This window comes from Miniopterus natalensis, chromosome 4 (genome assembly GCF_054644295.1).
Source record: "Miniopterus natalensis isolate mMinNat1 chromosome 4, mMinNat1.hap1, whole genome shotgun sequence".
Taxonomy (NCBI): domain Eukaryota; kingdom Metazoa; phylum Chordata; class Mammalia; order Chiroptera; family Miniopteridae; genus Miniopterus; species Miniopterus natalensis.
The window spans coordinates 97,678,764-97,706,439 of record NC_142084.1 but is presented as its reverse complement, the minus strand read 5'-3'; the positions used below and the strand labels follow the sequence as shown (position 1 = coordinate 97,706,439).

Sequence of the window (27,676 nt, the reverse complement as noted above, 5' to 3'; positions counted from 1 at the left end):
CGCCGCGCGCCCGCCATGAACCTGGCCAGTCAGAGCGGCGAGGCCGGCGCCGGCCAGCTGCTCTTCGCCAACTTCAACCAGGACGTCACGTAAGGCCGGGCCCGGGTCGGGGTCGGGGGCCCGGTCGGAGGGTCGGGGCCGGAGGGCCGCGGCCCGAGTCAGAGGGCCGGGGCCTGAGGGCCGGGGTCGGGTCGGAGCGCGGAGGCTGGGGTCGGGGGGTCGGAGGGCCGGGGCCCGGGGTCAGGGCGGGGGGCTGGGGGGTTGGGGCCGGGCTCTGGGGGCCGGGGCCCGGCGGGCGGGCGGGCGCGCGCATCCCTGGGGCGGCGCGTCCCCGGGGTGGGCCTGGGCGCAGCGGGAGGGGCGCCCTCCTCAGGGACCCTCCGAGCGCTGCCCACGGCGGCGACCCCTGGGCGGGAGGAGTGACCTGGACGCTGAGGTATTTCGCCCACCGGCTGGAAGGCTCTCTCTTTCCAGACCCCATTTCTCTCCAAAGTTAGGCCGAAAACTTGGCGGCCTGACCTGTTGTCCCGCCGCCTGCGCCCCGGGTGGGAGTGGGGTCCTTCCTCGTGCCCGGCCAGCCCCGTTCTCACCCCTTCTCTCCCCTGCTCAGGACCTTCTTGTCTCCCCGTCATCCTAGGGCCCCTCTCCCCACTTTTCTTTCCTTTTCTTCACGTCTCGCTGTTCTCTTTGGCAGGAAACTTTGATGTCCTCCCCGAGCAAGAAAGAAAGTTAGCAATAACCCTGACCTCCGACCTGGGGAGACACAGCCGGAGGGAGGTGGGCCCTTCGGGGAGTGGGCCGTGGCCGTCCCCAGGGTGAGGGCCCTAGGGCCAACCTCCGGCCCCTGAGGATAGTCCCCAGATGAGGCTCCGGGGGCAGGAAGGATGAGTGGTGGGGCGGGCAGGCAGGAGAGCCGTCCCGGGACGTGAGTAAGCGGTGATGTAAGAGGAGGAGTGGGTCATTGCCTGCAGCTGCTGCCAGGGGACGGCGTGCCGTGGGCAAAGGAGAAAACGAGACTTTTTAAAAGTTAAAATTTGGTTGTAGGCCAAATGCAAGGTGACGGAAGATGATTTGACTTTGGGTGGTGGGCCCACAACGCAGTATGCAGGTCGTGTGTCATAGAAAGGTACACTTGAAACGTGTCATCTTATTAGCCAGTGGCACCCCAATGAATTTAGTTTCAGAAACAAACAGAAGACAACTTGATTGTAGAATCGCCGCCCCGGGTCGGTGGCGGGGACACAGGCGCGCCTGCCCAGGGTTGTGCAGCCAATGCAGACGGTCCCACCGTGGGGCTGTATGGAGGGGTGATGGGGAGCAGGTGACCTCCAACCACAGATGAGGAGACCCACCTTCAGAACAGCCCCTGGGTCCTAGGTTGGTTAGTACTGCAGTGGGGCAGGACTGAACTCTTTCCCGAAGTCTCACCCATGTTCTTTCCCCTCTGCCACCCCGCTGGTTATGCTACCTGCAGAGTAGGATTCTGAGGGGCGTGGAGTTAGAAATCAGACGGTCGCAGTGTTTAAAGATTAAATCAGCCAAATACCATAGTGGTCTAGTCTATGTGACTGAAAGCCAGTACAGCAAGAGCAGTTTGGACAACCTGTTGCAGGTGGTTGTAATTGGGATAGACTCTCTGTCCAGATAGGGAGTAGGAACTTTCAACCAACTGTGATTTAGTTTTTAAGCCCTTAGTGTATTGAGACTGGTAAGAAATGGTAGCTTGATGGGGTTTTTTTACATCTTATATAAACTAGAGAATTTCCAAAACAGTCCCTACCATTGTTTCAGGTTTTCACTTATCATTTATGTTGAAAGGAAATCAAGTATGACCAAACGTGCTCTTTGCTGTTATTTCAAATGGGCACCAAGTTCCCTGTATAATAGAAGACTATCACTCTGTCTGGGCTGCACAGTTGGAAATCATGTGCTTCCCCACCCTTCTGGGAGTCCTGAAGTTATTAATTCAAGAGAAAATTGCCGTGTTATCATTTTAACTTGCCAAAGAGGCCTTGATATAGTACGAGTATAAATTGTAAGGAAAAGCAAGTTGGGGTTATACAAAAAGTTTATTGATCAGAATCACTAATTTATTTTAAATCTACACTTGAAAGAAATACCACAGTTCCTGGGGAACAGCCTTACAGTTTACACCTTTCCCTCCCTTGCCCACCTCCAGACTTGTTTTAATGGAGGAACACAATTTTCCACAAGACAGAACAGTGGCCTGGGACCCACGTTCACCATATTGAGTGAGAGAGTCTGGAAGCCATTTCATTTAATGGAAGACATACATTATACATTAATGCGTAACCACAGAATATTCCTCACATACCCAGTTGTCGGTCCTGCCCTTCTTGTCGTACTGGTGATGGTTTCAGTTGTACTTTTTCCTATGATTCCTATCCTAAAAGTGTAAGTTTCATTTGTTTTTGTTTTGTTCTGTTTTGTTGACTAGACCAGTGACAAATGCACCAAGAACAGCTCATCTCCTTCATCTTGCCCTTACCTGGTTAGTTCATTCCTAGTTTCTGAAAGTAACACTTTGGAAGGCTTATGTTGGAGGAAACTAGGTTTTTGAAATTGAAGGTAACAAACTATTAAGTGGCAGAGTATCACTCGAATCTCAGAACTGTCAAGGACGGAATTCCTCCAGGGCACACCACTCGTGGGAAGTGGTTTGGCAGTGTCTGTGTTAAGCTGCATTTCTGAATGAGATGGAATAAAGAAAGGAACTTGATTTTCCAAGTCTTCTGTTTTTAGAACTGATGTGCGTGTCCCGAGAAGTTTTGGGTGTAGAGACAATAGGAGACACTTGTTTGAATTTATTGCTTTTTTCAACCAGGTTTCTTCTAGGTTACAGTTATTGTTCTGGGTACGTCACTTCTTTTCCTCATCAGCGAGTTGATGGGCTTAGGAGCACATGGTTTTTAAGGATCCTTCAACCTTAGAGACAAAGGTCATTCTGCCTTCTGTGTGGAGGATGTGTTTGAGGAGGACAGTCACTGAGGAGGCTATTGACCAGCAGCAGTGGCAAGTGGAAAGGGGACTAGTTAGCTGTCAGGACTTGGTATGACCCACCGGACACATGATTATTTAAGGGAGAAGTTAAGCTTACCCCCAGTCTCAGGCCTGGGTTCTGGTGAACAGCAATAAATGCTGTCATGGGAGACGGATCAAAGGAGTCGGTTTAGGAGGAAGTGATGAGCTCTGCTTTGGAAATCCCCACTGGCGTTAAGAAAAGATCCAATTCACGTTTTCTTTTTTTTCTTAGTGGAAATCACTATCTTTTAGATATCGAACACTCAAGTTTAAGTTCAGTGACAAAGACTTGCAGATAAAAACAAAGACAGTGGACCAAACACAAGCATTTATTTTGGCTCCCTCCCAAAACACTGGTAAAATGTTAATAAAATATAAAAAGATGTTTGTAGGATTTTTTTTTAATCCTCACCCGAGGACACTTTGATTCTAGAGAGAAAGAGAGAGAAACATGGATGTGGGACATGGATTGGTTACCTCCTCCTTGCACCCCAGCCAGGGATCAAACCCACAACCTGGGTATGTGCCCTGATCAGAAATCGAACCCACAACCTTTTGGTGCACGGGGTGACGCTCAACCAACCAAGCCACCTGGCTCGGCTCAAAAAGGTGTTTTAAAGGACTTAAACCCCATAGGATGGGGAGAACGGGAAAGGAGACACAGCAACGAAATTCTGGAAGCGAGCAAGTGGTAAAGGCAAGTGGGTCCTAAATTGCTGATGGAGAAGGCGGAGGACCAACCTAGTTTACACCACAGAGTCCCCAGAAGGCTCAGGGTTGGTGGTAGAGGGAAGCTTCTGGGAGTGGAGTAAGGGGGGAGGAGTGGAAATAAAGGGGCTTGTCTCCAACTGTGTTTCACTCAGTAGTTGCCCTCCAAGGCCGTCTTGAGAGAGTACAGCAGTCTGGATTTTGACATGGGCCGTGGTTGAAGGCCGCAGTGTAGTGAAGTGGAGGGTAAAGCCAGTGGATCCTCTTTCTGTTATGGTTTGCTAGTTTTCCCAGTGCCAGTAAAAGGTACTTGCTGTGTTACCTTGAACAGACTTAGCACATGAACATGTATCAGGGAGTAAGGGTATCTGTTGGGGGATCTCACATTTACTTGTTCCTCCCATTAACATGCCACTGTATGGTCAGGTGAGTCCTGAGGGATCGCTAAAAGCAGAATCTCCAAATGGGTGTGTGAACCCCATGGTTGGAGCTGAAAATATTTAATATCACCCTTTAAAACTGTCTACCTTCATTGATAAAGTATATGCTCATGCTATACCATATGCACATATCCGGGAATAATTGGTCTACTTGTGTTTACATTTCTTACTGATTGCAGTGCACAGTTGTTTAGTAAACCATGCGATTAATATTCTAAGGTATTTAATATCCTAAATCGGTTCTGAATATCTGGAAGAACATCAGTGTTCTGATTTCTGATCAGCAGAGTCCAGTTTTAACAAATTCTACCTGCTTGGAGCACATCTGAGAACCTAGATAGATCAAAATCCAGGTTCTCATTAATTAATTAAAGCTCATTATTTGGCACATGGAAGAGGCTTATTTTAAATATAATACTAATAAGCTTGGTGATTTGGTTTCTAAGTCAACAAGAAGTTAGAAAGGGAAAGGGACTGTTAATGATAGGGTCACAAGGAAAAGTGACAACTCTCAGCAAAACAAAATGTAGGAAATATTTTTATAAACTCAGTAGTACAGTCTAGCCATTTGATGTAGGAACACAAACCCTGACGTGTTGGGTTGGAGAGGGTCACTGGATTATGATAGAGTAAGTTGCTTAATATGTGAGTCCAGGAGGGTGTTAGGAATTTGCCCTCCCCTTGTGTTAACACAGGAAAGCATATAAGAATGACTTTTGTAAAGTTAGAAGTGAGGGGGTTGCTTAAAATAGCAACCCTTAGTTAACTGGAAAACGTTTCCTGAGCACCTATTTCCCAGGTTGTGGGGTACTGAGATTTTGTTTTATTTTTAGCCTTCTTGATTATTCTTGTATTTGTGTTGGTCCCTTTATTACTTTTCAAAATATTTACAGCTAACAATTACTTTGTTGATATAATTAATTCAATATAATGAAGTATTTTTGCAAAGAAAAATGATATGAGCTGGTAGAAAGTTTTGTTTCTGTTTGTATTTCTAACATAAGCCAATTGCAATTTAAAAATTTAAGAGTGCTCATAGCAGCTCTGTTCTTGGAATACAGTGGACCCTTAAATATACAGCAGGTCCTCTGTATTCCTGGGTTTCATGTGCGCAAATTCAAACAACTGCGAATGTGTGCATTATTCCACACCATTTTATGTAAGGGACTTGAGCATCCGTGGATTTGAGTATCTGTGCAGGTCCTAGAACCTGCCCCCCTCCCCATACCGAGGGATGACTGAGTTTAGGGGGAGTCAAAAGTTTTAACAGATTTTTACTGCACAGGTTGGGCGCCCCTAACCCCACATTTTTCAAGGGTCAGCTGTATATTTTTCCTATATATGTGTGAAAGGTTGGAAATCTCAGGTTTTTAAGAGATGAAATACTCATGGTATGAAATGTCTTGCCTTTGTTATTTCTAGTCTTCTGGTTTATCTTCTGCCTCCACTTGTTTTCGTGTTCTCCCAGGCACTAAATGCACAGACGATCCCAGTATCAGATTCTTTGCATGTCCCACCACTTTCTGCTTTATTCTCTCATCCTCTCTTTCTGAAGGCTGTGCCTTCTTACTTGCCTTGGTCAGTCACATTCTAGAGAGCAGTGACCTGCTGGGGAACTGCTTCGCTTAGTGTCACAGCTCTGCTGTGGCGGGGATCTGGAGAGCTCTCGAGGCCCCTCCAGGCCTCGTAGCAGAATAGCAGTACTGGGGTAGGATGGCGAATGCGAATCTTCCAGATGAGGCTCTGAAAACGGAGCCTTTGCTTTTTCCTTCTAGGCCAACTGTAGTCTTCCAATTCCAGATCCTCAATTAGCTTTTTGGTCAGTTTTGTTTCTGTCCCGGTGCTCAGCCACGCGAAGATGCTGCCATCCACCCAGCCTGTAAATGTCTGTTTACTTAGAGTGGTAGCTCACTGAACCTGGACTCTCACATATCTCTGCATGTTTATCGGATCGCCTGTTTTGAGGGGATCATTAATTTGGGTCTCATTACTTCATTATATGTCATATTTATCTTTAAAGTTTTAAGTTTTAAATAAGAATATTGTCTATTTTATTGACCCTCACCTTTTCCTGGCTATGGGGCATGTCATCTTCCTTTGCCACCTTCCTCTTTTCTGCTCACCACCACTCACCTGGTGCAAACTACATGAAATGATTGTGCTAACATTTGGTAGAGATGATGGTTACTCTTTGTAACATGGAGCAGTTTGTGCATTATCACTGTCTACACGTATCAGCTCTTATTTCTGAATTTGGCTTTTTTGCAGGTCCCTAGCTGTTGGTAGTAAGTCCGGTTATAAGTTTTTCTCCCTTTCTTCTGTGGATAAGCTGGAACAGATCTATGAATGCAGTAAGTGTTTGCTTTATTTTCCCCCTTAAAAAATAGACAAGTTTAACCTGATTGATGTGCATTCGTAAATCAGACACTGTGGTTCAAGTCCAGATGCCCGTGACCAAGTCTCTTCTTCCACCTTAGTCCACCGAGAGGTGGTAGCTGGGAACAGTTTGCGTGTGTCCTCCCAGATCTTTTTATTTACATACTTATAAATGTACATAGAGAAATCCTTGTTTTACTGGTTGATTTTTTTTCAATACACGGTGTCATTCTGTGTGTATTATTCTGTAAATTTCCCCCATTTTCCATGCCATTTCAACTATTCGGGTTTCTGTCATACAGGGCCTGCAGAAAGTTGAAAACTTCACAGCCCCTGTAGAAATGATTTATTTTCTTCACTTGTCATTTTCTGGAATTTCAGTAGCCAGCGTGTCAGAGGCAGTATGGAATTGCAGAAGGGTTATGAGCTTTGCCTTCTTGCTTGTCACCGTGTGACTTTAGAGAGATTACTTCGCCCCTGCGCCTCGGTGTCTTCGGTTTTCTTCTGTATACAGCAGTACCTGCTGAATAAGAGGCGGTGGCCTCAGCCCTTCCCCCCACTGAGAATATGGAATGCTTTGGACTCCTCCCATATTCGTAACATTTTTTAATGTGGTTAGACACCTCATATTTGTTCTTGGTGCCATTCACTCTGTAAACATTTATCGAGGACCTGCCATGTGCCAGCCCTGTTTTGTTTGTGGAGATGGCAGTAGTGACAAAGTTCCTGCTCTCGTGACACGTTTAAATGGAGGAAGACAAAACAGGTGAATGTTAGGCGGGGACACAAAGACAAGCAAACCACATAAATACCACCCGGACCCCACCCCCGTTAACATAAGATGAAGACACGGGGGGAAAAGTCGAGTCTTTGCTATTTACTTGAAACTGTGGAGTTCTCATGGCCCACAAGAGGTCAGCCTAAGTCTTGCAGTTGGTCAGCATCCCTGACTCCTGGATCCATTTGGCTGCCACAGATTTTACTTTTTCTGTCCTTAGACTTGCCTCCTGGTGCTTACCAAATCTTCTAAAAAAGTCCCTGTTCCAGTGTGCAGCTGGAAGATGTGGCCTGGATGATCAGTAGCTGTAAGCCAGTGAGCTTGCTCATCTCAAGTGGGTGTCAGTGTTTCTGAAAATCCCCACCCGGCTGCCTTCACTGGACCCCACACAGGATTGCTCCCTCTAGGGATTTCTTCAGAGACGGGTAGCCCATCTCTGGAAAAAGGATTCCATCAGGCTCTTATAATGACTGAAGTATTTACTAAAACTAATCCAAGCCAAGGCCTAGGTTGTGCTACTAAATTGTTCCTGTAGTGACTACAGGAACAGTCATCAGTTTTGAGATCCACAGAATTTCCCCCATTTGGAGACCCAGGGCTTAGAAAGGGCGTAAGAATACCTGGTCTTCACTCTTTCTCAAATGAATCAGTTTAATTACTAATCTGTTTACTTGAAGTTTATTTACTGGTTTTTGGCACCACATTTCTCAAAGGTTTTTGATGGAACAAAATGTGTTGTCTTGATAGCATTGTTAAAACAGTGGGTGATTACTGACCAACATGGTGATTTCTTCGTTCTTCTTAGTGGCCTTTGGCCAACCAACTGAGCCACACCAGCCAGGGCTTGAAGGTTAATACTTCAAACCGAGGCTATTAAATTCTTTTGCTCCTAGAACTTTGTTTACCTTTTCTCTTTCACATACTTCTATTGAGTTAGAGAATAGAGTGTCTCTTAGAAAAACAGGTTAGCTGCTGAGTCAAGATTGTTTTCTGGCATTTTTCTACAAATAGACTTAAAGCAAAGAATAGTACTTGATGCCTCAAAATTTATCCCAGGCTCAGTGCTGGCTCGCATGCACAATTCTCAACCATCACTGTAGCATCAGTCTCTGCTCTCAGTCACTGTCGCTGTAACAGAGGAGTGAGCTGGAGCCAGACTTGGGGAAAGCAAGACTGACAACTGCTGCTTCTTTTGTTTAATTAAACAAGAAAACCTTTGCCCAGCAGCAGTGGAAGTTTTTTGTTCGTTTTTTTTACTATCTATATTGTAATTTCAAACTTAAAGGAAAGTTGCGAGGACTCCCTTGTGTGCTTTGCCGTGCTTGGTTGGTTGTGGGTGCACATTTATCTTCCTCTGTGTGTCCTTTGTTAGTTTGAAGGTAAACATTATGCAAATCTGTGGTCTCTCTTCCCTGAAATACTACTGCAATGAAATCCTATCCTGTTAGGCAAAATAAATAAAGGATGCAAATTTGTTATTTATAAGATATCACAGAGGTTTTGAAGGGAAAGTTGGCTTTTTCAGATTCTGCATTGTGTATCCTTGCATATTGCAAGTTTCTGAGTGGAGTAACATCCCTCATGAAGTATGCAGTTCTGAAACTAAACATGGGCTGACTGATCCTTCCCTTGGAAAAGTGGCCAGAGCCTGCTTCTCTGATAGAAAAGCCTCCGGGGACACGGCACCGTTTATCAAGAAATAAACTGTCCTTGTCTTCACAGCTATTTTCCTCACTGTAAGGATCTGAGAGATGGTGCTTTCTGACGTTCTGATTTGACAGGCTGTGCACTGGTCAAAATATAGTTTCAGTGAGATAGGAATGGATCCTGCAGGGGAGAAACTCCAGTAGCCTCTCTGCTTAAACCTGTTGTAATGGAAGATCAGGCTCTGAACATGTATCTCTTTAGAGCCCCAGGCATCCGACAGCCTGAGTGCTTACTGGCACTGGTGTCTTGGTAACAGGCCATCTTCAGTAATTGCAAATGTGCAGCCTTGTTTCTCTTGCTTTTCATCTGATTGCAGTACTCTTCAGTCACCAGCCTGATTCATGAAGCACCATTATCTCATGGGGGGCTGAGTCGCATGTCCTTCACCTTACTGGGAAGTAACTGCCCTGGGTATGTGGGTTCTGTGTATGTTTGGGTGTTAAAAGTTCCCTGGGCCCTGGCCGGTGTGGCTCAATGGTTAGAACATCATCCATTGCACCAAAGGGTCGAGGGTTCGATCCATGGTCAAGGCGCATGCATGAGGCAACCAATCCTTTCTCTCCCTCTTCCTCTCTCTAGAATGAATGAAAAACATATCCTCGGGTGAGGGTTTAAAAATTCCCTGGGAGTGAGGTATAATAAAAAATGTGAAAGAGCTTCTTGAAATGATGCAGTAAGAAAGTAGTGAGCCTAAGCCACTAACAGTGTATAGGTGTGGCCGCTTACGATAGGTGCGTCCTGAATGGATCTGGGCACACTGGTCTATAGGACTGAGGAACTCGGAAGTGAATCCTTTTGTGTTGTTACTACTTAGGTAGCAACGGCAGTGTGTTGGCTCCAAGTAGCCATGGCCTTGGCCTGTTTTGGTTCGTGGCTCCTTTGGACATCTGATGAAACTTACAGGTGTTTCCCCAGGAAAACCCAATGGTTGGTATATGATTTGGACAGTTTAAGAGACCCCTGGAAGCATGGAGTGTTCTGGTTCCAGGGCCTTGTGGTCTCAGAAGATCCCAGTGAGGTTTTGCCCTGACACCTTGCTTCTGTCTCTGTCGCCCAGTTTCTCACTGGTGCACAACTTGATACTTAAAAGTCCCTGCTGCCCCATACTTCTTACATCAGATCTTAATATATTGGCCAAAATTCAAATTTCTTCAATAGTCTGCCTGTGTAGGGTGTTTTTTTTTAATAGTTTTTTGAAATGTCATTTATATGCTATCAAAATGGCCTGTTTTAAGTATATAATTCAATGGGTTTTAGTGTATTTACTGAGTTTTACTGCCTACCATAACGTAATTGAAAAAATTTTTATGATTCCCCAAAAGAAACCCTGAATCCATCAGCAGTCACTCCCCATTTTCTTCTGCCTGCCTCACCCCGAGCAGGCACTAATCTGCCTTCTGCCTCTCTAGATTTGAGGCTCTGGGCATTTCAGATAAATGGAGTCATACCCGCCTGGCTCCTTTTTCTTAGGGTATTTGCAGGGTTCATCCATGTTGGAGCATATGTCAGTACTCCATTCCTTTCTATTGTTCAATAATGTCACATTGTATGGGTAGACCATGTTTTGGTTTTTTTTGTTGTTGTTTTTAAATATATCTTTATTGATTTCAGAGAGAGGAAAGGGGAGGGGGAGAGAGAGATAGAAACATCAATGATGAGAGAGTCATTGATCGGCTCCCTCCTGCACGCCCCGACTGGGGATGGAGCCCGCAACCCGGGCATGTGCCCTGACTGGGAATCGAACCGTGATCTCCTGGATCCTAGGTCGACTCTCAACCGCTGAGCCACGCCACGCCACGCCGGGCTAGACCATGTTTTGTTGATGGATATTTGGATTATTTCCACTTTTTGACTATTTTAAATAGTGCTGCTGTGAACATTTTTGTACCAGTTGTGTGGATGTGTTTTCATTTCTCTGAGGTAGATAGATACCTGTAGGAGTGGGATTGCTGGGTGAGCATCTTTGTCTTGCCCGCTTGTGGAGTACAGCTGTTGGAGAGAAAAATCAACGGGTAAACTTTTTTTTTAACCCTTACCCGAGGATATTTTTTCCATTGCTTTTCAGAGATAGTGGAAGGGAGAGAGAGAGAAACATCGATGTGAGAGGCACATCGATTGGTTGCCTCCCATACATACCCTGACCAGGGCCAGGGATCAAGCCTACAACTGAGGTACATGCCCTTGACCAGAATCGAATCCAGGACCCTTCAGTCCAAGGGCCAGCACACTAACCACTGAGTCAAACCAGCTAAGGCAACAGGTAAACATTTTAAAGTGGGTAGATATTGCCCAGTTGCCCTTAAAAGGGGCAGTACCATGTTTTTACTAATGGTAGAGCTCCTGTCTCCTCACTTCCTACCACACAGGCGTTATCAAAGAAAATGAGCCTGAGATAAGAAATGTGTTCATTGCCTTTTTTACATTTCTTAAATCATAGCTGAAGTGAACTCTTTATTTTTTTTATGCTTTTTTGTTTTTTAACTGTTTCTTTCCTTTGCCTGCTTTTCTGTTGGATTATGTGTCTCTTACTGATTTAAAGCAAATTGGCCAATTTGCCATGGGTTGCAAATATTTCTTCTGGATTGCTGTTTGCTTTTGACCTTGTTTATGGTCTTGAATTTCTGCCTGTGCAATGTATTTGTCTTCTCTCAAATGGCTTCTGAGCATGGAAAGGCTTGTCCTGTTCTGGGGGGGCATAGGACAGTCTTGTGTGTCATCATCTAGGTCTTTGGGGTTTTACAGGAAATTCTTCATCCACCTGGAATTCACTGTGGTCTAAGATAGCTTCCATTTTCAGTCACAGACTGGAGAATACATTTTTCCCATGTCCTTATTTATTTAGAGGGGCTTACAGACATATTTTCCAGGTGAAATGTCAGGATGATGGCCGCCTTTGAAACTTAAGAAAAGAACAAAATAGGTGAAGCTAAATGACAGAAAGTGAATGTTTGTTAAATCAGGTGATGGGCATATGGAGGGTTTCGTTATACTGTTTTCTTTCATGAATATTTGTAGTTAAAAGTAGCTTTGCTGCCTACACCACACATACTCTCTACTTTTAAAATTCAGAGGTCTCTTCTGCTTTTTTTTTTTTTCATTAAAATTCAAAAAATTTTTTCCAACTTACCATTGGGTGGGAAAGGTGAACAAACACCCTACCCATTAGTTCTTTCCTTTACAAATCAGTAGATATTCCCTTAAGTACTTCAGCATGAACATTGCTAACTGGAGTTCCATGTTGTTTTTTTGGGGGTGTAATATTTACATGCAATGGAATGCACAGATCTTAAGTAAACATTCCGTGAGTTTGGACAGATGCATGCATCTGTGTCACCTGAACTCTTGTCAGGGCTCACCATCACTCCAGACAGTTCCCTCATACTTTCCCAGTCAGTCCCAGCTCCCTGTCTCCCCTAGGAGGCAAGCGGTGTCTGTGTTTTCTCTAGTATAGGCTAAGTTTGCCTGTTCTAGAATGTCACATAAGTACAGCATGTGCTCTTGGATAAAGTTTCTTTCAGCTAAATGTTTTGAGATTTATCCATGTCGTATGTCTCCATGGACCCTTGAACAACATGGGTTTGAATTGCTCAGGTCCACATACACGCAGATTTTGTACGATAAATACTTGTGCTGCTTTCAGTCTGTGGATGCGGAGGGCCAACTGTATGCATTGATCTACACATGGTTTTATGTAAGGGGCAGAGTATCTGAGGATATGTGGTTACTGAGGATAGTTAAGTTTTTGGAATCAAAAGTAAGCATTTGGATTTTCTACTCTGAGGGGGTCACCCCCCGTGTGTTCAAGGGTCAACTGTGTATATGACAGTTCGTTCATTCTCCAGTTCACAGATCTCTAGGCTTTTCCAGATTTTAGCTATTATGAATAAAGCTGCTAGGAACATGCTTGTACAGCTCCTTTTGTGGACATATATTTCATTTATATTAGGTAAATATCTAGGACTAGAACATGTGATTTGCTTTATAAGAAACTACCAGTCTCCTAAGGGGCTGTCCCTTCTCGCATCCGCTCCAGTGCTGTGGGCACATCTGGTTGCTCTGTACCCTCACCAACAGGGTGTTGTCAGTCTTTCTAAGTTAGCCATTCTGATGTATGTGTAACAGTTCTTGTTGTGGTTCTGATCTGAATTTCCCCCATGGCTTTGATGTCTGGCACTTTCGTGTCCTTGTTAGCCATTTGTATATATCCTTTGTCTGATATCTGTCCAGATCTTTTTAAATTTGGTTGCCTTTTTTTTTTTAATCCTCAGCTGAGGATATTTTTTCCATTGCCTTTTTCAGAGAGAGTGGCAGAGAGAGAGAGAAACATCGATGTGAAAGAGACACATTGGTTGCCTCCTGCACATAGCCCAACAAGGGCAAGGCATCAAGCCTGCAACCGAGGTACGTGCCCTGGGCCAGAATTGAACCCAGGACCCTTCAGTCCTTGGGCCGACGCTCTAACCACTGAGGCAAACTGGCTATTGAGTTGTCCTTTGTCAGGTAATGTCCTGTGAATATTTTTCCCCTGTCTGTGGCTTGTCTTATCTGTTGAGCAAAGATGTTGAATTTTGATGAAGTCTGATTTATGGGGGTTTTCATTTATGATGCTTGCTTTCTGTGTCCTTTCTGAGAAACCTTTGCTACCATCAAGTCATAAAGATATTTTCTAGTGCTTTCTTTATATCTTAGTGCTTTGTAGCTTCAACTTTTATGTTCAGTTTAGTGATCCACCTCAGATTAATTTTGCTATATGGTGTGAGGTAGGAGTCAAGGCTAATTTTCTTTTCCTGTTCAGTCATTTGTTGAAAACATTTTTCTTTCCTCATGGATTGCTTTGGTGCTTAAAAGAATCCTTTAAGTGTGGGTCTCATTCTGCTGTTTATTTTTTCCATTGATTATTTGTTAGTCTTTGTGTCAGTGACTCACTGTCTGGTTTACTGTAGCTTTCTTTATATACAGTGTTTTGGAGTCACATGGCATAAGCCCTTCAACTTTGTGCTTTTTCTAGAGAGCCTTGGATTTTCTAGATCCTTTGCCTTTCTGATTTTAAAATCAGTTATTGTCAACAAAATGTCTGCTGGGATTGTGCTTCGGACTGCATTGACCAGGAGGTCAATTTGAGAAGTGTTGAATGAGTGGATGAGTACATGCTCGAAACAGCTGGCACCGCTGTCCTTCCAGTAGCTCAGGTAGACAGGCTGCAGGTGGAGACAATCTAGACTCTCGCTCTGCCATTTTTTTATATTCTAGAATTCTCTGCATCTAGATCTGAACTTCCCCCAGTACTAAGGAGAGATTGGGGTGTGGGCAGTCAGTAGGGCTGGGGGTGAAGTAATATCTGTGGAGAGTCCGCTGTACCTGCCACTTTCTGTGCAGGATGCTGTCTGCACATTGTGTTTTAATCAGTCTTCTGTTAGTAGGGGTATCCCCTCTCTAATGGGAGCAGGGAGCTGGTGGGGATGGCAGGCACTGACTCTGGTCCGGCATCTGCCATCCCCTCCTGAAGTACTGAGAGTGGTACATGAGGAAAGCAAGGCTTAGAAAGTGAGTCGTTCAAAGAATACCTGGGGGCCTGTCGTCAGGTACCGTTGTAAGGGCCAGGGAGAAAGCTGTGAGCAGGAAGTGCAGCCTCTGTCCTCATGGAGCTCACAGCCCAGCCCACGTACAAGGAGCACCCAGCGGGCAGATAAAAGGTGACTGCTGGGGAGGAAGGGGCCAGGATACTGCGGAGAGAGGGGAACTAGGAGTCCTCCCTTTGACAGAGTGGGGGTGAGGCCTCTGCAGGGGTGGCATTTGAGCGGAGGGTGGCCCTCCATGCAGAATGCAGGGACCTTCCTGGCAGGGGGACCCTGGGAGTGGTTTGTCTGTGGCTCCTAAGCAGTGAATTTGACTCTGGTCTGTCTGCCCCAGACCTCACCTTCACACTTCCAGTGCTGCTCTGGGATTGTACCCACGGCCCAGCACCGTCACCAGGTGCCCACTGTGTAGTCTGCAGTGCTCTGCTTTACGTAATCTGCACTTGGACACCTGTTTGTGTGTGAGCAGACATGCCTGTTGCTGTGGGTACATGTATGTTTTTCTATTTACAGCTGATACTGAGGATGTGTGCATCGTGGAAAGATTGTTCTCAAGCAGCTTGGTGGCCATCGTCAGCCTGAAGGCTCCTAGGAAGCTAAAAGTTTGCCACTTTAAGAAAGGAACTGAGATCTGCAACTACAGCTATTCCAACACAATACTGGCTGTGAAGCTGAACAGGCAGGTGAGCGGTACCCCTTTTTGAATCAGACTGTACTCTTCCCAAGTCTCAGGTGTGCAGTGCAGCTGTGGCTGTTGCTGCCCTTCCAGAGTCCTCAAGCACCTCCAGGACAAAACCGTGGTCCTTAGCCAGCGATTCTGGTCCCTCCACCCTCTGCTCCAAGCCTCTGCTCACCTCACCCCACCCCACCACCCCACAACCCCACCTCAACTTGGCTTTCTCTCAGTGTTGCTCAGACCATCCATTCCTTGCTTTCCGCCACTGTTCTTTACTTATCCTCTGGGCACGTGTGTCTCTGTAGCAGGTCCTCGAGCAACGTCATTTCGTTGTGACTCGAGATGCTATAGGAACGCGCTTCTTGTTTCTGTCGATTAACCTGGGGTAAAACTGGTTTTCTTACACGGCATTTCGCTTAAAGTCACAGTTTCCAAGGACTGTCAACAGTGTTGAGTGGGGACTGACTATTCTGTGTACTCATCCTTAGGGTTGAATCATAGTTTATTTAGCATCTTTTGCTTTTACCTGTTAGCATCTTCTTTTTCCTATATTAAACTGTTAGTTTAACTCACTTAAGATAATACAAGTTTACTACTTTTTTTTAATATGTATTTATTGATTTCAGAGAGAGGGAGAGAGAGAGAGAAACATCAATGATGAGAGAGAATCATTGATCGGCTGCCTTCTGCACGCACCCTACTGGGGATTGAGCCTGCAACCTGGGCATATGCTCTGATCGGGAATTGAACCTCAATCTCCTGGATCCTAGGTCGATGCTCAACCGCTGAGTCACGCCAGCCGGTCGAAGTTTACTACTTTTTATCTCTTTTCCAAAACTCAAAAGGGTGTCTGGCCCAGAGTGTGGACTTGGTGACTAGCCCTTGGTTTCATTTCATGGACTCTCCCATGGCTGTGCTTCCTCACAAGTATGGCACTGTCCTCCAGTCCTGCAGCATCTCCTGTTCACAGCAGAGCACTCTGTGCAGGGAGGGCTGAGTAGGCATGGAACCTCCAGGACGAAACTGTGGGTCCTGACTTGGTGACCACTGACCTGACAAACAGGATTGGTCTATTAACAGAAATAGTTGGTTAAAATGGGAAATTATAAGGCATAACGTGTTGAACCTTTTTAAAACTTAAAATACATGTGCATGTCCTGAGGCAGCTGATGTCGAGCGCGTGCGCTCCAAGATGTCTTTCTCACATAAATCCTCACTTCGATGCACCGCTCCAGGTACATCCATCCTAAAATGCAGCAAGAACATGGACCCCTGTAAAGCAACCTGGGTGCAGAATGTATTTTTATACTTTTAAGAAATCCCGGGGTGGAACGGGTCCTTGGGGAGAAAAAGGGACATCTGTAATATTTTAAACAAAAATAAAATTAAAAAAGAAATCCCTAGGCTTTTACCTTCATCTTGCTGTGCCTAATTCAACAACAGGTTTTTAATTACCAGACCCATCCAAGGCACTCAATCTAGTTTTCATGAGGGGTAGGGGGCGAGGGGTGAGAGACAAACGAAACACGCTTGTCTTACTATATTGCCTCATTTCTGTGACATAGAATCAAATAGCATAGTTAAACATCCTGGTACAAGCTGCAGAAATAATGATGGGACAGGCACACTGGCTCTGGATACGCCCTAACCAATGGGTGAGGAGCAGGGTGCTGGGGAGAGCCACCCAGTAATGCTAGTGCCGTATGTGCAAGTGGCCAGGCCACGTGGTGTTGTAGAATGAATGCAAAATGTCTTGATCCAAGAGTCCACTGAGTAAAGACTAAAGCACGTGCAGTGTTTTGGCTCTTTTTTTTTTCCTCAAATATATCTTTATTGATTTCAGAGAGAGGAAGCGAGAGCGGGGCAGAGAGAGAGAAACATCAGTGAGAGAGTCATTGATCGGCTGCCTCCTGCACGCCCCCTACTGGCTATCAATCCCACAACCCAGGCATGTTCCCTGACCAGGAATCTAACAACAATCTCCTAGATCACAGGCCGATGCTCAGCCACTGAGCAGCACTGGCTGGGCTGGGCTCTTTCCTTATGCTTTCCTTTGTTTCTTTCTTCTAGAGGCTCATCGTGTGCCTGGAGGAGTCTCTGTACATACACAACATTCGGGACATGAAGGTGCTGCACACCATCCGGGAGACGCCCCCAAACCCGGCAGGTAAGTAGATTGAGAAGAGAGCCTGCTTTCCTGAGTGTCCTTTTAAAGGCAGCCAGGGATGAGAGGTTTCTTCTCTTCAGAGGTCGCAGAGATGTAGACAGAGTAAAGCTTATTGACCTTAGACCAAGCTCCCTTCCTCCTGATGCTGGTCTTGTGACCATATCAATCAATGGTTTGGTCAGCTTCCAATTTTGAGGTCACTAATCACTTCTGACCAGAGGCCTTTAATCTTCTTTTACAACCCTGCTGTCACCTGAAGTGGATCCTAAACACCCAGCAGTGCCCAGGCTGGAATGGATCAGAGCCCTAACTTCTACGTTCTTTGTTAAGTAAATGCTCTGTATGTCTGACAACTTTAAAGGAACCCTCGGGCCCTAACTCTGCTGTGCTCTGTGTGTCCTCAGGCCTGTGCGCACTGTCCATTAACAATGACAACTGCTACCTGGCGTACCCTGGCAGTGCCACCATCGGAGAGGTGCAGGTCTTCGACACCATTAACCTGGTGAGGTTCCTCTGGTGTTTGCGTGCTCTTCCAAATGCACCTTGTTGTGGAGAGGGGTGCTGTGGGCCCTGGCATCCTGAGTTCCCTTTGCTCAGCAATGCAGTTCTCACTTTTGAATGGCAAGGCGGGTGGGCGAATCTGTCCCAGGTGCAGTGCTGCACACGCACACACACCCCCCCCATGAGCTCCTGCCATGTGAGTGCTGGGAGGGACACAGAACACTCCAGACACTTAAGGATGAGCTGCTTTGCTTTCTTAAGGTTTTGCATACACTTCCTTGGCCCCCTCCCCAGTAAATTAGGTGGGTTTGGTGTGTGTTGACCGGATGGTAGTCACTTTTGACTCACTCTCCTTTCCAGAGAGCTGCCAACATGATCCCTGCTCACGACAGTCCTTTAGCTGCCCTGGCTTTTGACGCCAGTGGAACCAAGCTTGCTACTGCTTCTGAGAAGGTAAAGCTGCTGGGCCTCATGGAAAACTAGTCCAGAGGTCTCAGCAAACTTTGGATCCATTCATACAGGCTACCAAACAAGTTTCTGTACCAACCAGCGCAGAGTAGCACAGGTAACAACCCACCTGGCAGGCTGTGAGGTGTGCTGCCTGGGAGCGGGCTCTCCTGACGGGAGCTGGGGCATGTTTGGGACAGAAGACCAAAGAGCCCTGCACAGCTGTGCACTCACCACTGCACCGTGAAATGGCACACAGTACATACTGTGGTACAGAGGGGACTTAGAAGGGGTGAGAAGTGTAAAAAAGCAGAGGCAGGTCTGTCCAGAGCTGATCTGAGCACAGTTGGTTTTTTCTGTTTGACAGAGTGGTGATTGTATTATGTGTCCAGCTCATGCTCTTCTTTCCCCTGCGTCATACTGCACTGAAAGAAAATGCCTTTAAGGGCTCCGCAGTATTCATTTGTGACGGCTTAGCACGTTTTTGATACACTCATACTGTTTCCGATGTTTAGAACACGTTAGCATAACACGCTAGTGTATAAATGTGTGTGGATAACGTTTATGTTACAGGTAACTGTGTGTAAGTCTCATGTACAAGTCTCTCGTGTGCATCTCTGATACTGAGAGAGTCTGGTGGGGGGATTTCTGGGTTGAAGGAGGGGCCTTGCCTGCACGCAGGGGAGTGGCCTTCGCAATCCCCTGTCTGACCTCTTCTCAGCCTCCGCGACCCTGGAGGCTCCTGTCCTTGGCTCTTCCCACCTTGAACAGCTGCACCTTTTTCCTCCGCTGTTCCTCTCTCGAGAATTCCTTCCCCATCTTCTCTTGGGAGCTCGTTTGTCTCCTGGCTTGTTCCCTCTTCTGAGCACTGGACCTGCCCCTCAGTTGCCTGCTACCTCATCTCACTTTGATGCTTTTGCCCTGAGAACCTAAAGTATCCTCGCCTCCAAAGTCCCTCTTCCCCCGAGCCAGCCGACCAAGTGAGATGCAGAAAGCCGGCCCCCAGCTCCAGCTTCCCTGCACGCGTCTTCGTTGACTTATGTACCCAGTTTCTGCAATAATGATACCATTCACGGGTCACTATGTCATGAGTCACACTGGACCCTTTCTGGTCCCTTACCTCATTTGATCCCCTTGTCAGGGAGAACGTTTTTCTGTTTCATGTTGGGAGCTGAGCAGTTATGCATGCCCAGGGTTAACCAGCGGGGCAGAAAGGGACTGGACTGCAAGCCCGGCTGCAGTGTCACCACGTCCTTCTTGTCTCCCTTTAGCATGGACGTGGCTGGGAGATGCTATTACCCTTGCCCTACTTCTATGGTTTTCAGCATGTCTTAGGAAGGCACTAAAGCACTTCTTGGAATTTTGAGGCCAGTAAAAATAGAACAGTTTCTTCTGGGCTATAAAGAACAAACTTGATTTGCTTTTACACAGAATCCTCCTGGTTTGAGGGATTAGACCACCAGTGGCCACCTCAGCCCTGCTGGGTGCTGGGGCCACCCTAGGTGTAGGGCTTAATCCTGCCTTCAGGGAACTGCAGCCAAGCTGTGACCAACAACCTGTCATCGATTAGTATTGCACAGTGGGCAGGCCATTAAATATAAATACATGTCTGTAAATAAACCTGAAAGTTTGAGCTACAAAAGACAACCTTGGCATAATTGTGTTTGTGTGTGAATGCACAAATTTCCCTCTCATTCCCAAGAATTACAACCTCAGAGGGTGTCCGTCCATCTCGAGAGAAGCTCTGTCTTCACAAGGGGCTGACATTATTTCTCTGCATCTGCTCTCTGATGGCTGGACAGACCCTCTGCTGTCCGTCTCCTCTGTGCTGCTGTGGCCAGCTGGTGGGCTGGGTTCTTCACTGCCCTGGTGGTGACCACACTGTTCAGTTTCACTTCCTGGGTAGGTCTCTCTCTCAGTCTCCCAGATTCCAGCCTTGTCTGTCTACCCACACACCCCATGAAGGTTTTAGGTGGTAGGGAAACTGGCATCCCCTAAATGTTTTGAGTCCGAGCAGGGAGGTGCTGAAGCTCACCGTTTATTCATATTTCCTTTTGTCTTAGTTGGTAGTTTTCCTGATACAGCTCATATATCATTGTGTAGGTTTGGACGGATTCCTTTCTAGGCAGTTAAGTAACTTTTTTTTTTAATAGTTTAAACTACGGATGACTTAGGAAAAAATAAAACTAATTTGTTCCACATTTGACATCAAGGCTGTTAGTGTTTAGAATAAGTGTTAAGTGGTGAACAGTAGGATGTTCTGGTGTGCTCGTGGCAGAAAGGGAGATGATTGTGAGGGAGCTCAGACACCTGGGGACCGGCCAGCAGGGGGCTCAGACACCTGGGGGGCCAGCCAGCAGGGGGCTCAGACACCTGCACACCGGCCCGCAGCACACTGTCATGAAAACCGTGCTGTGTTTCAGTTATAGTCTGACAGGAAGGAAATAGAGAAAGTCTGTCTTTACTGTTAAAGCCCTGTTTTCTTTTCTTCCTCCCTGTCACAGGGGACCGTGATTAGGGTATTTTCCATTCCAGAGGGACAGAAACTCTTTGAGTTCCGGAGAGGAGTTAAGAGGTAAAGTACATAAATCTCTAGAGTTGAATCTGGAGTTTCTCTTTGGATTTCAATTTTATATTCTCTGTGACTAACAAGCGGGCACATGAGCACTGGGCACCCAGATAAACAGCAGGCATTTTCAGCCCAGTTGGATGGTCTGGGAGGTAGGTAAAGAGATGTAAGGCAAGCCTTGTTTCATTTGCCGTGGTCCCACCTGAACACAGAACAATGGCCAGGTAAGGGAGTGGAAGAACTGGCAGAGCCAGACCCTGGGCTGTGTGCATTCCTCAGCCTGCTCTGCGGCGACGGGCTACTCCTGACCTGGTTAGCAGGCTCCTGTCCTTACTCTCTGCCCTGAAAACTGTTACCAGCTCCCCCACGTCCCCTTTTACCCCAGCAAGTCGCTTTGACTCTTTCTTTAAAAACAAACAAACTATAAGTCATGGTGAGGAGCTCCCTCCCCCATCCATCTGCAGACCTTGCCGGGCTGTAGTTAGCACTCTGTCCCTGACCTGCTCGGAGAAGGGGTGCTATTCTGGTTACCCCTGGGCCTTCTGCCTCAGGACTCAGGAGAGATGGGGATCCAGGCTCCAAAGCCAAATCCCTGAGCCCCACCCGTAGTTGTGTGACCCTGCTCAGCAGTACTTGACTTCTGGGGCTTGGTGTCCATCCCAGTTGGGCATCTGGTGGCGCCCAGCCCCCAGGGTCAAGAGTTGGACCAGTAAGTGCTGGTACTGAGGAAGGGCTCCAGAACCTGTAACTGCGTGTGTCTGTTCCGTCGCCTTGCCCCCATCCCCCACGTCATCGCCCCCACCTTGTCCTGTCATCGCTCGCTCTCCATGGGGCAGTTCCCACAGGTTCACAGGTACGTCCTGCCTCCAAAGCCGGGCATCCAGCACCTCCCGTTACCTCCTTCTGCGTTTCTCTCCCCCTTTTCCCTTGCTTTTCCCTACACCACATTCTGGACTCTTCCTGTGCTGCTCCTGCTCCATTTCTCCTTCATCTTGTTTCTGCCAGGGAAGCTCCTCTTCACCCTGCAGCCCCATAGCCCCCTAAGCAGTCATCTGCCTGTGCTAATGTACAGTGTGGCCCCGGCTGCTTTCCCGCGTTCCCCGTGTTTCTCCTGCCCGCTAGGTGCTGGGCAAGATCTGCCAGGGTGTGCCCTGTCTGTTCACACACCTTACCTTGGTAAAGACCACCACTGCCCATCCACCCACTGCCAGGCCAGAGGGACTCGGGGGGCCCGATGCTGGCCCCTTTCTCTCGTTTTGTGCACCGAGTTAGGCGCAGGCATATGAGCTCTCCCAGGGCTGTTCCTCACTCCCGAGGTCTCCCCTTCTCGTGTCCTGTCCCGTCTCTTTCTCCCGCCCCATTCATGTTACCCTCCGATTCTCACTCGCCTTGGTCTCTGCTTTCTGCCCCGTCAGCCCTTTCTTCTGACTTCAGCCCAGGCTCTTACTTGGGGATGTGAATACAGCTAGAGTACACCCCATTTGGACCCTGTCACCCCCTCCTTTTGCCTATAGGATCAACTCCGAACTCCTAAGCTCCTCGGCTGGCAGCCTAGCCTCTGGCCCTTCCTTTCAGCTGTTTATTCCCCTTCCTGTTGCTCCCAGCCCCAGCCCCACCACGTTCATTTCCTCAGAAGAGTAATCCCTTTCTCCACGGGGGTCTGGCATGTGCTGTCTCCTATGCTGGGCCTGTTGTGTTGGTGACCTGGACTCCTGAACCCTTTGAGTCTGTGTCAGGTGCCCCTCAGGAGGCCTTCCCCTGACACTAGGACAGAAGCAGCCCCCCCTTCTGTAGCGCCTTCCACATCTGTCATTAGTGCTCCTTTGCTAGCAGCCAGTGCAGCTCCTGCACACGCCGCACTGGAGGCTCCAGGAAGGCAGGGCTGTGCCAGCGCCACGCTGTAGGGCTGGGCGTTGGAGCGCTCAGTCCGTCTGGACTGAGGTGACTAGGACCTTTCCCGTGGAGAGGGCCAGGCTTGATCCCAGGCCTGGAAAACAGTGCAGGTTTATTTGCTGGCTTTAGGATTTTTACAGTGATTTTTATGACATATTATAGAGACTTAGTGTCTTGAATGTTGGAAGTTTTACTCTATAAAACATTAAAAGTGATCAGTTTACTTTTTGTTGTTAACAATTGCTGTAATTTAAATTAAAGAAAATTGACTGTTTAAGCACATAATGAAGAATTGCTCTTCTTGGTGTTACATTCCAAACATTTTTCTCCGAAGAAAATTTTTGAGATGACAGGAAGGAGAAGCTGCCAGTAGACCCACGTGTGGCTGTCAAGGAACTTTCTTCTCTGTGGTATTAGTTAGGGTCCCTTGAGAGGTTGCTGGCTGACTTGGTGTCTCCGGGTGATGGCATAACTCGGGCCTCCCTCATCCACAGGTGTGTGAGCATCTGCTCTCTGGCCTTCAGCATGGACGGCATGTTCCTCTCTGCCTCCAGCAACACAGAGACTGTGCACATCTTCAAACTCGAGACTGTGAAGGAAAAGTGAGTTGCAAAGATTCATTTGTTTAAAAAACAACAGAACACTTTGTCCAGTTTACACTAACCGGTGAAAACCTGAGCACAGACACTCCTGCCTCCTGATGTTTCTGTCAGGAAAGACCCTGCTCTGGCTCTATAATAAGTGTCACCAAGTCTGCACACTGCAGTGAAGGATTTGTCCCCCTAACATGATCTAACATGGGCAGTGTGCTGCGCGTGAGGTTGGCGGGAGGGTAACGATGGCTGACTGGGCCAGTGCGGACGTCCACCTCTCAGCATGGGCCTATGCACAGCAGCACGTCTGAGTGCACTGCCCAGTGCAGGGAGCACTGTCCCAGCCTGTCTACTGGTAGGGCTCGTTTCTAAGGCAGGTGACTTAAATTATGTTACTGCAGTGGATGTGCATGGTGAATGGGGTGCTGCTTTTCTCTTAAAATGCAAACATCCCACTGGGACTGGGGTTGATTAGTGTACGCTGTCTTATTCCAAGGAGCATTTCAGATAACTCACAGATACGTACAAGGTTAGCAACCATGAGAATGGACTGTGGGAAAGTAACAGCTGAAGTAAGATCCAGGGGTGGATCATGAATTGGGCCTGTACGTCCTCTCGTTCACTGCAAATTATTTGGGTAATCTGACGCGGCCCCTCGGGAAGGGCAGGCTCTTAGAGGCTGTGGCTTTCTGCACCCCTTTTTCCTGAAGGATGGGGATTTCTCTCTCAGGTTTTGGGGCTGATCCTGGTCTCTGTGTGGGTGGGGCATGATCATCTCAGCGAAGAGTCATGCGTCTGGTGACATTCCCTCCTAGGCCTCAGGAGGAGCCCACCACCTGGACCGGGTACTTCGGGAAGGTGCTCATGGCCTCCACCAGCTACTTGCCCTCCCAAGTAACAGAAATGTTCAACCAGGGCAGAGCCTTTGCCACAGTGCGCCTGCCGTTCTGTGGCCACAAAAACATCTGCGCCCTAGCCACGTGAGTAGAGGCAGCAGCCTCCCTTCCCTTTGCCCATGTGCATCCAGGGACAGTGACGGGGGGGTCCTGTGATGATCCGGCCTGAGAATAATCTGCAGACTTCGACTTTGGATTGAGCTGAGCAAGGTTCACGGGAAGTGCAGGGAACGGCGCCTGTGTCGTCATCAGGCGAGAATGCTTTTTCGGCTGTGCTCTCATTCCAGAAACTCCCTCTTCCTGTGTCTGTGGAGTGTTTATAGTGTTAATGAAGAGTGTCGTTAAGTCAGAGCTGTGTGAGATTGCTAACACTTAACCCTTTGGGGCTACAGAGCCAGCCAGTGGCACTGCAGAATGCACAGGGAGCCCGCAAACCTCACTGGCATCCAAAGTGTAGCTGTGAAAATTTTGTGATAGTGTCTGTGCTTCTGTGAATTTTAAGATGTTACTTTTTATCCGACTGGCATAGTTGAAAAGTCTTACGGAATTGCCAACCCTTAGTAGTCAGAGGAACCAGGAGACTGACCCGCCTGCTTTCCCTCAGTGGGGATCAGTGCTCATTCATGGTCAGGACACCGTCGGCCTTGATGTTGGGGCCACAGGTAGCACAGTGGGTGTGATCTTTGTCCTGCATGCACATAGTATTCACATAGCGTGTCACCTCATGCAGCTACATTTGTGCCTGCTTTTGGGGGTCAGAGGGCTCCCCTGGCCATGCCAAGTGTGAGGCTCTCATTTAATAAGATCTCTGAAAGCTGTAATCCTAGAACGTGGCTGCTTTTTATCCCCTCTAGAATTCAGAAGATTCCCCGATTGCTGGTGGGAGCTTCTGACGGGTACTTGTACATGTACAACCTGGACCCCCAGGAAGGGGGTGAGTGTACCCTCATGAAACAGCACAAGTAAGTTGCCTCTCCCGGTCTCCACCTCCTCAAGCTTTCTCTCTCTGGTCAGTCTGCATTGGGCCCGTGTGTGTGTATGTTTTCCCTCAAAGGACAGCGTGGCCCGTGCCGTTTAGGAGCTTTGTCTTCCCGGACACCCTGATGTGGGCAGACATCCGCTCTCCCACCCCGTCTGCCAGTGTCCCTGGGCAGAGATGGGCAGGAAGTGGCCAGTGCTGCACCTGCCCTTCCTGGGGGGGGGGGGTTCAAGTGCTCCCCTAGGGATGGGTTACGAATGGACTGAGCATTTCACAAGAGAGAGATGAGCACACTCTGTCAGCTACAGTTTAGGACACATTTTTGAGAGCCTGCCATCTTGCTGTGAGAGAGATTTTCTCTTTGAAAAGGGTTAATATTTGCTTATTGGGAAGTAGTGCAGTTCACTTTTCTGCTTTGGCTTTTTTTATCCACAAGTTGCAACAACAATGCTGTAATACTCTGGTGATTGGGGTGGAAGTGGGGAATATTTTTTATAGCAAATTCTATTTGTGATCATCAGTCTCAAAAGTGAAATAAGATCATCTCACTAGGCATTCTTTTACTGTTTGTCATCATGGTGTTTTTTTTTAAATATATCAATTGATTTCAAAGAGAGGAAGGGAGAGGGGGAGAGAGAAACATCAATGATGAGAGAGTCATTGATCGGCTGCCTCCTGCACGCCCCCGACTGGGGATCGAGCCTGCAACCCGGGCATGTGCCCTGACCGGGAATCAAACTGCAATCTCCTGGATCCTAGGTTGATGCTCAACCTCTGAGCCACACTCGGCCGGGCAGCATAAGCTTTTTTTATCAGACTTTCCACGTAAAAGTTTGAGTGCACAGATTCCAGTCCCCATAGTGTTATGCTCATGCGTGTCCTGGCGAGTGGCCGTTGCCTCTGCTGCTGCAGGTCAGGCCCTCTGGGTCCTTGAGGTCGTGTCCTTGCACCCGACGTCCTCACTGTTTTTATTTCTCTCCACCTTCACCAGGTTGGATGGCAGCATGGAAACAACCAATGAAATCTTAGATTCTGCCTCTCACGACTGCCCCTTAGTGACTCAGACCTACAGCACAGCTGTAGCCAAAGGTACTCACGCACCGGCATCTCCGACAAGACTTGGTAAGGGCTATAGCACAAACCTGGGAGATGACCGACGCTGGGATCTCCCCGTGGTTCTGCTCTGTGCATCACCCTTATCATAGTGGCCCACCCACCACTCTGTATTGGATAGGGGAGTGACCATCCTCAGAGGCCAGCTATTGTCACTTAGGCTGTCTTAGGCCTCTGCAGGCTGAATCCATTCATTCTCTTCCTATTTGAAGGAAAATAGTCATGGCTGAGGCTGTTTTGGGTGCCCATGACTTGTGTCCTGGCTGTCTCTCCACTGGAATATTACACACCCCCACCCGCCACTGCCCAAAGTTTGTTCTGGGGCCTTTCCCTCCCACCTGTCTGATCATTGCACAGGCTTGCATCGGACCCCTCGGCCTGGGGCCCTGGGAGGAGCGCAGGCTGTGGCAGGACGGTGGCCTGTACTCGGGTCCCACACAGAAGCTGTTAGTCAGCATGCAGACAGACAAATGGCCAGTCTGGCTGTGACTGTTCAACTCCTGTGAGCTGTTTTCCACCTAAAAAGTCAGCTTACCTTCCCCGGGCGGGCCTGTAGTTTTGCTCGCATTCCTCTTTGAGGTGGAGCACTGAGTGTCCCGGGGTGTTAGGTCTGGGCACCCCACGTTACCGGCTTGAGACACACTTCTGTTCTCCCTGTCACTAGGAGAGCGTGCAGCCTGTCCTTCGGGCGGCCCCTGTGCTCTCTACAGACAGCATTTTAAAAGTTATGAATTTGGGAAAGTACTTCATCTTGAGCTGCCTAAGGCTGCAGAAAGCGTGTTAGTCCCAAGAGGGATTCAAGTGCAGTCTGTGGGCTGCCCTAGTGTGCCCCTGACCCAGCCTCTGGCAGGGCTGCTGTGACCTCCGCTCCCGGCTCCCGCCCCTGGTGACCACGCCGTCTCTTTGCAGCCTACACGGATGAGCTGGGTGCCGTGGGCGGCGCGTGTCTGGAAGAGGAAGCCAGCGCCCTGCGGCTGGAGGAAGACAGCGAGCACCCTCCCATGATTCTCCGGACGGACTGAACGTGACCTGTGAACTCTGACCCCAAAGCAGAGAACACTGGCTGACAGAGGACTTTGTGTTATGCTGCTATGAACTTTGACCTGAGTTGGGGGAGAGGATGGCAGAGACTTAAAAAGATTGTAGCTGTAGTCTCATTCCCTACTGTTGAGAAATACATGGTTTTCACTTCAGTGGCTTTTAATCTGCTATGAA

The 27,676-nt window shown here is 47.8% G+C and overlaps 1 protein-coding gene across 1 annotated transcript; it reads left to right on the top strand.

The window, feature by feature from the left end:
* WIPI2 (WD repeat domain, phosphoinositide interacting 2) lies at positions 1 to 27,676 on the top strand. Its single transcript, XM_087817021.1, has 12 exons — positions 1 to 89; positions 6,459 to 6,541; positions 15,141 to 15,310; positions 17,374 to 17,470; positions 17,875 to 17,972; positions 18,332 to 18,424; positions 20,923 to 20,993; positions 23,375 to 23,482; positions 24,289 to 24,453; positions 25,224 to 25,331; positions 26,340 to 26,470; positions 27,371 to 27,676. Exons 1-12 carry the CDS (start codon positions 16 to 18, stop codon positions 27,481 to 27,483), a joined length of 1,311 nt encoding a protein of 436 aa, XP_087673147.1. The 5' UTR covers positions 1 to 15; the 3' UTR covers positions 27,484 to 27,676.

Coding starts and splice junctions, on each gene's coding strand:
- WIPI2 (XM_087817021.1), top strand. CDS start 16: ATGAACCTGGCCAGTCAGAGCGGCGAGGCCGGCGCCGGCCAGCTGCTC. Junction 15,311..17,373: donor CTGTGAAGCTGAACAGGCAG/GTGAGCGGTACC, acceptor TCTTTCTTCTAG/AGGCTCATCGTGTGCCTGGA. Junction 17,973..18,331: donor TCTTCGACACCATTAACCTG/GTGAGGTTCCTC, acceptor TCTCCTTTCCAG/AGAGCTGCCAACATGATCCC.